This window comes from Rhinolophus hipposideros (genome assembly GCF_964194185.1).
Source record: "Rhinolophus hipposideros genome assembly, chromosome: 5".
NCBI lineage: Eukaryota > Metazoa > Chordata > Mammalia > Chiroptera > Rhinolophidae > Rhinolophus > Rhinolophus hipposideros.
Window position 1 is genome coordinate 56,063,211 of NC_138051.1, and position 9,095 is coordinate 56,072,305.

Genomic DNA, 9,095 nt, shown 5'->3' on the forward strand with positions numbered 1-9,095 from the left:
ATTATTCCTCAGTGTAGCCTTAATCTGAATAAATAATGCTCCTGTCCTTGGATCTTTGTTCACTGGGAAAAATCCTAATGGAATCACAGTACAACTTCAAAGTCTTTTAAGACCTTAAGTCCAGCTTTGTGCAGCATGTGGTAATCCAAAAGAACTTCTAACTTTTAACAAAGGCATGCTTGGTATTAAAGTAGTTTATGCCTGGGTGGGCAGACAATCTCATCGTGAAGTCACCTGGCCACATAACATTCACACTCTTCTTTCCTTCTGCACACAATATCCAAAGCTGGAAAGTTTGCTGATTCTGTTTAACGTGGTCCTTTGGTTTTTCTTTCTGTACGTGCTGGTGGTGGATTTGTGTAAGTGACTTTGAAAACAACAATCGACAGTTCAAATAATTTGTTTGGCAAGTTTTAGGCATGACATCTGATGGATACTAATTCTTCCGAACCTAAAATAGGGGCAGCAGATAACTTGCCATCCCCGCCTTCTTGGTCTTGTAGCTGCCCCGCGCCGTGGGTACTCAGACATTGAGTGGCGCTGGTCTCCTCAAGATGTTCAACAAAGCCACAGATGCGGTCAGCAAAATGACCATCAAGATGAATGAATCAGACATTGTGAGTAGCCCTGGGCCTCGCAGCTTCCCCACCCCCTCAGGCTCCTGGGTCAGGAGCCCTGAGGGGTCCTGAAATTTCTGAGATTAAGGACTTTCTTTTTAAGATAATTCAGTCCCTTTTTTTTACAAATGGCTAAGGAAAGACTGCTCTATGCCTATGTGAGTAGCCTCCATTAAAGTTCTGGCCTTGTGTGTTTCAGTGGTTTGAGGAGAAGCTCCAGGAGGTAGAATGTGAAGAGCAGCGCTTGCGGAAACTGCATGCCGTTGTAGAAACTCTAGTCAGCCACAGGAAAGGTAACAAGCTCTGAAGTTCACTTGGAGCTGGGGAAAACTGATGTGTGCAGCGAGCTGGAGAGGGGAGGGCGTGCTGTTCACAAGCCTCTTGGCTGTTCAAGTTGAAATTCTCAGCCCACCTGGTGCTTGATGTTCTGATCAAAAAGATACGTCCTGTGTCTCCTGACAGGAAAGCCCTCCTCCCCCTTGATTTCATTTGTCTTTCCTTGGCCACTGTGGACATTGTACTTTCTGCCTGGAAGGGGTACAGGAAGCTGTTCCAGATACAGCTTGACCTGAGACCTGGGCTTCTGTTGATGTGATTTGAGTTGGTGGCTTATACCCATAAAATGATGTCACACACTTTAGCTACACGGTCAAACAAGCAATCTGTAAATGTAGGGAAATGAGATCTATCTCCTAACCCATCCTCACTTTGCTTTGGTGAGATTTGCATAAGATGTAGTGAAACTAGCCAGGTTTGAATGCTTTCCTTCTCTGCCTTAAACATGCTGATCATCGGAAATCTAAACAGGCAAAAAGACATTAGAAAGAGGCCAGTGAGGGCTAGCAAAATGCGGCCTGGCCCCTGGGCCAAATCTGGTCCTGGGCCTGTTGCTATGAGCTCGGAATGTTTTTTACATTTTTAAAGGGATGAGTGGAACAAAAAGAGAGAGAGAGAGAGAGAGAGCGCAAGTAAGACCTTATGTGGCCTGCAAACCTTAAACTATCGGACCCTTCACATAAAAAGTTTGACCTGCTCTAGAACATGCAAGTAGTGTAGTGTGCCATGCACACAGGCTGCTTACCCTGAGCTTGGACATAAAAATCAGAATCGTTCCTTTGTCCCATTTGTATTAACTGGCCGCTGGCTCTCCAGGAATATTGCAGCTGCTGCTTCCAGGGAGGCCTAACCTTGAAACTTAGGACAGCAGGTGCCTCTCCTGCTTGTGTGACTAAGCTGCATGCCCTCCCTTTCTGAATACAGTTGGCTGTGGTGCAGGTGACTGGGTTCCAGAGCCCACAGTTGCTGCAGATGCAGGGGGCAGCAGGGCTGAGACATGCCATGCAGTGCCAGCTGACTGGTCCCTTTTCTTGGTGAGATGAGTGGCCTCTGCTGTCTTCCTCCTTCCAGAGCTAGCGCTGAACACAGCCCAGTTCGCAAAGAGTCTGGCCATGCTCGGGAGCTCAGAGGACAACACAGCATTGTCACGGGCTCTCTCCCAGCTGGCTGAGGTGGAAGAAAAAATTGAGCAGCTCCACCAGGAACAGGCCAACAACGACTTCTTCCTCCTGGCCGAGCTCCTGAGTGACTACATTCGCCTCCTGGCCATCGTCCGAGTAAGCTTCTGTTTCCTTTCCTCTTTCTCTTCCCCTTCATTTGTCTTTCCTTTGCTCTTCCCCTTCCCAAGAAAGTTTCATCCATTATACCTCGAAATAGGTGTAAGTTTTTCTATTCTGAGAGAGAAAATCTCCTGTGAACCAAAAACTCCATTTAACTTAGCTAGGTACCACTAAGTCCTTTGAGGCCCCACAGCCAGTTTTTAAATGCATGAGGAGAAAAGACCACTCCTAAGTGTCCACGCGGGTCCCTCCATAGTGTTGAAGCCGGACAGCGTCCTGTGCTCCTTTCTTCAAGCGGCTCATGACAGACCTGCTGTCTGGGCCCTGGGAGCCGTGACTTCCTCAGTCTTGGTCTTTGCCTCCTTAACAGTAAGCGGTGGCTTTACCCTGTAAGCGCTCTTGCTGGCTTCCACTTGTCCACCAGTGTGACGGTCAGGTAACTACATGGATCCAGTTTGGCATTGCATGGAGTGTGGCCAGGGGGCTGAGAGAGCTTGTCACCAGAGCCCTTCTTGTGCTGGGCTGTCCACTCTGATAACCACACCGCAGCCTGCCCCTCAGGTCAAGCACCTCACCTTTCCCACCGGTGACCAGGACCTTTCAGAGTGGCCAAGGGAGCTTCACTGGGCAGTGGTGTTAGCTCTCGCATGACCTCCCTGAGACAGGAAGAGCCAAGAGGGAGCCTGGCGCCTGCCCTGTAAGAGCCTGAGTCTGCCCTTTGTCCACTTGGGACCAGGATGTATGAGCCTCTTCAGTTGGAACAGAGCCACCCCCACTCCCACCCCCAACACTTCCCTGACCAGACAGCTCTGTGTTGTCAAGAGCTGAGCTGCTCCCAGGATTCTCATTTTGTCCATATCAGAGATGCTTAATATAGCCTGTGGGATTGCTCAGTGCCCTCGCCCTTTGCTGTTGGTTTGCTACTGACTCCAGAGTGATAAAAGGCTGGAAAAATAACCTGCTTTGGAATTCTTAGAACTGGTCAGGCTGCTTAGACTGGAGAACGATCCCCGGGAAGGGCACTCTGGGGAAGCCTTCAGAGAGAGGCACTGTTTGGGATCCCTGGATCCCAGAGCTCTTGGCTGTGAGACCTGGGTGGGGTGAGCCCCTGTGGACTGGGGGGTTGGAGGCCTCGCCCGAGCCCCAGGTGCTGGAGCTGCACACCTTAGCGCGCAGAACTGCCAGGCTGGGCTTTGCTCTGAGACCCTTACCTGCCCTCATGATCATGAGCTGGTGGTGGGCGTGTAGAGGTGAGCAGATGTTTCTTTTCCGCTCTGCCCTGGACGTGGATTTGCAGCACTGTTAACCCAGGGGTTTAGGTTTGAGCCTGACTTATTTGGATATGAGGTCACCCTTTACCTAATCCTTTGACATTGAGCTGTTAAGAAATGTCAGGTGAGCAGTAGTGACACTACTAGAGAAAGTGAATTTGATGGCATTTTACTTCCTAAGGTGCACGTTTTGGCAAAGGCCTGTACTAAGGAGGCCTAGAAAACACCCAGGGAAGAGGAGCCAACGGAATCTGGCTGGGGGACGGGCCAGAGGCACAGATCTTCACCCAGGCTCTCTGGAAGCCTGCAAAGCCAGCATGATGGAGGGTGGTTTGCTTAGGCCAACAGCTGTCCTCTGGAAATGTTGATTGTGGTCAAGGAACCAGGGAAAACCAGCAAGTAGATTTTGGGGGAGCTTTTTGGGGGCCTTGATAGCCTTAGAGCAATTGAGTGTGTAGATGAGATGAAAGCGGTGTGTTTAACAGTTTGACGATGTGTTAAGCTAACTCTGTATATAATGTGGGTGTCAGCTTAAAGGTTGCTTCCCTAGGTTGGCCTTCTTGACATACCTTCCAAGCTAAGCCTGGTCCCCACTTTTATTGTAGTACCCTGCTTGTTTTCTCTGTGCTCTGTATACTTGTAATTATTTATTGGTAATCATTAATGTAATCTTGGCCTTTTCTGTTAGATTATAATCTCCATGAAAGCAGAGCCATGTGTTTCATTCCCCGCTGTGTTCTCAGTTCCTGGCACATGGCAGGTCTCAGGAAATGTGTATAGATTCGTGACTGACTGATCTGAGGGAGGCCGTCCGAAGCCATAGTACTGGGCACTGGCATCAGGTCACCTACTGTGCTCCCAGCCATCCAGTCTTGGGAAGAGCATGAAGCAGCATGGCGCTGGCCCACTGGAGTCTTGGAGAGGAGTCTCAGCCAGGCTTGTGCTTTCTGACCTTCAGCTCCAGCTGGGCACTAACACTCGGCTGCAGAACCTGCCCCTGCTCGGTCCTTCCCTAGCCCAGCTGCGGGGAGAGCCCCCCGAGGCAGAGCCAGCGGGGCTCCTGAAGGCTGCTTGTGCTCTTCTCCCCCCCCCCCCCACCTCCACAGGCTGCTTTTGACCAGCGCATGAAGACGTGGCAGCGCTGGCAGGATGCTCAGGCCACGCTACAGAAGAAGCGGGAGGCTGAGGCCCGGCTTCTGTGGGCCAACAAGCCCGACAAGCTGCAGCAGGCCAAGGATGAGATCGTAGAGGTGAGGCCCCCGCGGCAGCTCGGGGCGGGGCGCGCTGGTTCCTGCAGGAGCCTGGGTCCTGTCCCCCCCAGTTCTCCAAAACTCCACAGCAGTCAAGAGAGCTGATTGACTGTAAAGGGTGGTGGCTGCTGGGGGAGCTGAGAATGAGTCCAGGGGTCCAGGCTTGCCTCGAGGCCTGGCCCCACTCTCTTCCCATTTCACCTAGACTTGCCAAATCAGGATCTCTTCCGGAGGGGTCCTGGCTGGGTCTTTGAAAAGCTCCAAGGTGATTCAGATATTCCTCCCTGGTGAGAACCAAATTCAGTTCTCTGGGGCTCCCAACCCTTCTGGTGAGTAGCTAAACCAGGGGCTCTGGAGTAGCCAAGCTTTCCGAAAGATCAGGTGTGGCCTGGAGGACCCGGCATCTCTTGCCCAGCCAGCACCAAAGGTGGCCTTTGCTGGACTTGGACTTACATGCTAAGTCTCCATATGACCCAGAGGGACAGGCAGACATAATGACCAATTGAGGTCATATATAGAATTGCTGTCCAAAGGCAAAGACTTAATGGTACCTTAACATGAAATGATCCTTTCTTTCTTCTCAGTGGGAGTCTCGGGTGACTCAGTATGAAAGAGACTTTGAAAGAATTTCAACTGTGGTCCGAAAAGAAGTGATACGGTTTGAGGTGAGATAGATCTTACTTCTCCCAGTGTGCAGTGCCTGCTTTAGGAGTTAGTGGTGGTGGTTTGGTCCAAGTGTATCAAGTAGAGATAGATGGAGCTGCCAGTGACTCGGCCGTTGTGAACAGGCGTGGCCGTGTGTGTGTTTGCTCCTAAGGCAGTGTGGCTGTCCTGCACATGTTGCTGGACCAGAATAGACACAGAACAAAACTTGTAGCTGGCACATACCCTCCGGTCCCCTGTCCTGTCTCTTCCCCTCCCCCACAGTCTGCCATGCCAGGAGTCCTTGCACGCCCTTGGCAGAGGCTGTTTGGCTGGAAATGACAGCTATTCCAGCTGCTGTCTCTACTTCCTGAGGCTCTGTTCGGCCTCAGTCAGCAATAAATCACCACCATCCTATGAAGAAGGGAAGAAGCAAGTGTCTGAGTGGTCAGTGTAGAATCCTCTCTCCTATAGAAAGAGAAATCCAAGGACTTCAAAAACCACGTGATCAAGTACCTTGAGACACTCCTGTACTCACAGCAGCAGGTATGTAAGTTATGCATGACTTGCATCATCTACTGCCTGCTCCAAAGGCCAGCTGCCTGCTTGTGACTTTGTGACAGGATGGGCTGGCCCTCCTTTGAGGGGCCCTGCTATGATCAGTAATTGAAAGTAGGCCCTGTTGCTCTAACATGGAGCATCCAGCAGGGTCTTTTGCTAAGCAGGATTGCCTAATCCTAAAATGAGTAGTTTCTAAGAACAAAGTCCAACTCTCCTCTCCTTTAACCCCTTGACGCCACCTGACCCTCCTGAAGCGGAGGCCCTGGTCAGTATATAGGACAGTGGCCCCCAATATGAGGAGCTAACTGAGCCGGGCAAAGCCGTGGCCCCCACGGGGACTTCTCTCGGGCAGAACCAGGACTGTCTTCAGAGACGGTCCCAAGTCTAGAGAGATGGGAGGGCAAGGTGGCCGGCCCGCCATCTGTCCTCAAGTCCACTCTTAGCCTAGCCATTTCCTCAGCTCACGCCTGCCTTTGGGTTGCGGAGGCACTTGAGGAAATGCTGTGGCACTGTGCTTGCTCCCCTCAGGCTCTGCCACTAGATGGGGGCACTCACTCACTGTCCCCACTTCTTTGCAGCTGGCAAAGTACTGGGAAGCCTTCCTTCCCGAGGCAAAGGCCATCTCGTAATGGACCGAGGACACCAGAGCCACCCTCCTGACGCTGCCTTTTTATACACTGTCCTTCTCCATCTCTGCTGGACCCCAGCGACGCCATCCTGCCTAGCCTGGACTTGACCCCTTTTCCCTGTACCCATGACCAAGCTTCCCCATCATTCTAAGCATTACTTCATTTAGCTTCCGTATATATTTTCTTACCTGAGAGAATAGTTTCTTGCTTTAAGCAAAGACCTATAATAGGTGGTGGAATTATGGGTAGGGGTGGAGTATTGATATAAATATATAAATACAAATGTATATTTTTCAGGATGTGGTTAGGAACTGGGAATAACGTTTTCTGTTACTCCTGATGGTGCCATGAAAGATTATGTAATAAAATATTTTAAAATCAGGTCTCGTGACTCAGAATGGTGGTGCTTTTTGCTTTAGGCTGGGGTGCAGTTGGGAAGGTCTGGAATACTCCTCACTGCTGCCCAGTTAGATTGTTTCTCTCCATAGAAGTTCACAACCTTTTGCTGCTGTTTCCCTTTGGAACTGGAGTTTCTTTTTTTCTTATCTACCTCAGCTACGTGTCCTGAGGGTCTTTTAATCTGTTAAACTCTTATTCCTACTTCTTTAGAGAAGGCATTTTGAAGATGTCTCTTATAATAAGAGGTGCAAAACCAGTCCTGCAGAGGAGGCAGACTTTCCCTGAGCTGCCAGGGTGCTGAGTCCTGGCTTTTGAATGCAGTCTTGTGTTCCCAACTTCTTTTTGCCACCTATCAAAACATGTCCTCAGAAGTGTAAAGGATGGCTGAGGACTTAAGTCTTTATCCCCATAGACAAGAGCCAGGCACTCTGCTTCTAGATAAGGTCATCCACGAGTTTCTAAACCATTTGAGGTTCCAAGAAGCTTTACTCTGCGCCCAGGAGGGAGCCTGCCATCGAGAGGCCCCGACTGCTGTCAGCACAAGCTGAGGGCCTCCAGCGGGGTCTGTGCTGGCCTGGCCAGGCGGCCTGGGACCTGGGACGCGGATGCGCTGTTGCTGGGCTTCCCCGCAGCTGTGTCTACAGCTGCTTAAGTTCGCTGGTCAGAGGGCCTGCCAAGCTGCTCTGGGGGGCAGGGCTGGCAGACTGCCTACAATGGGAACCTTGCCACTCCCAGCCCCACCACCCCCAAAGATGCCTCTACCTGAGGCGCTCCAGACCTGCTCTGTCAGTTCTCCTTGGTGCGTGGTTAAAGTTTGGGGAAGGGCAGCCTAAGGCAAGAGAATGCAGTGAATAGCACTGACTTCCAGTACCTGGGGGGGTGGGGGAGAGCTCCAATGCTAGCAAGTATTGTCAACAGTTTGGTTGTTTTTTGTTTGTTTTTCTGAAAAAAGTCACAATCTCTTCCTACCACCCAATATCCTTATTACCACCTTTGATTTTTATCCTTCCAGTCTTTTATATGGTTGCTTTTGCATAGTTGTAATAATATACACAAAATATTTTGTATCCTGCTTCTATCATTCAACACTGTATATTCGTATGTTATAAGCATTTTTTCTGTATTGTTATGTATCTTCACAAACTTTATTTCTAAAGCTGTCATTCATTGTAAGGCTGCCATAGAGTAACTGTACCATAATTCTGACTCATCCCTTGTTGGATTCTTGCTTTGTTTGGTAGCTTTTTATATTTCAATATAACTTCAAACCTACAGAAAAGTTACAGGACTGTCCCAAAGAACTCTCATAGATCCTTTACCCAAATTTCCCGTGTTTACATTTTACCCGATTTGCTTTATCTATATTTATTATGTATTTTCTGAGTCATTTGAGAGTAAGTTGCAGACATTGTATCCCTTTACCACCAAAACTTCAATATATATTTTGTTAAGTTATAACCATAAGTACAGTTATCAAAATCAAGACGGTTAACACTGATATAATAAATACTGTTATCTAATCCATGGTCCATATTGAATTCTTGTCATTTGTCCCAGCAATGTCCTTTATAACAGTCCCTTTTTCCTGGTACAGAATCATGTGTTACATATAGCTGTAACTCATGATGGCATGTGTCTCTTACTCCAGAAGAGTTCTCATCCTTTCATTACCTTGGCATTTTTGAAGAATACAGGTCAGGTGATTTGTAGAATGTTCCCCAGCGTGGACCGTCTCATGGTTCCATGTGACTAGATTAGGGTTTTGCATGTTGGGCAGGAACGTCACAGAAGTGAGTGTGTCCTCAGTGCCTGAAGTCGGCGTGCGATGTCAGTCGGTCTCATTAATGCCGATGTTAACTCTCATTGCTTGGTTAAGTTGACATGTGCCAGGTTTCCTCATTTTAAATTTACTACTCTCCCCTTTGTGCTGAACAAGTAATTTGCAGGGAGATAATTTTTTGTTCCTTATCCAATGTGATTTTCTAACTATCATTTCTTCTTCGTTTATTGGTTGACATTCTACTTCTAAAGAAAAGCATATTTTCTCCCTATTTATTAATCTGCTTATTTATCAATATGAATAGATTCCTATTTTACTTAAAGTCGCAAG

The 9,095-nt window shown here is 48.9% G+C and overlaps 1 protein-coding gene across 1 annotated transcript in view; it reads left to right on the forward strand.

Moving 5' to 3' along the window:
• Positions 1-8,511, forward strand: part of SNX1 (sorting nexin 1) — a 33,249-nt gene extending 24,738 nt beyond the window's left edge. The window contains exons 9-15 of the mRNA XM_081049817.1: positions 504-617; positions 817-910; positions 2,025-2,230; positions 4,611-4,754; positions 5,339-5,419; positions 5,871-5,942; positions 6,536-8,511. Coding sequence (XP_080905943.1) covers positions 504-617; positions 817-910; positions 2,025-2,230; positions 4,611-4,754; positions 5,339-5,419; positions 5,871-5,942; positions 6,536-6,586 — 762 coding nt within the window. The 3' untranslated portion in view covers positions 6,587-8,511. The remainder of the gene's footprint in view (positions 1-503; positions 618-816; positions 911-2,024; positions 2,231-4,610; positions 4,755-5,338; positions 5,420-5,870; positions 5,943-6,535) is intronic.
• The last annotated feature ends 584 nt before the right edge of the window (positions 8,512-9,095 follow it).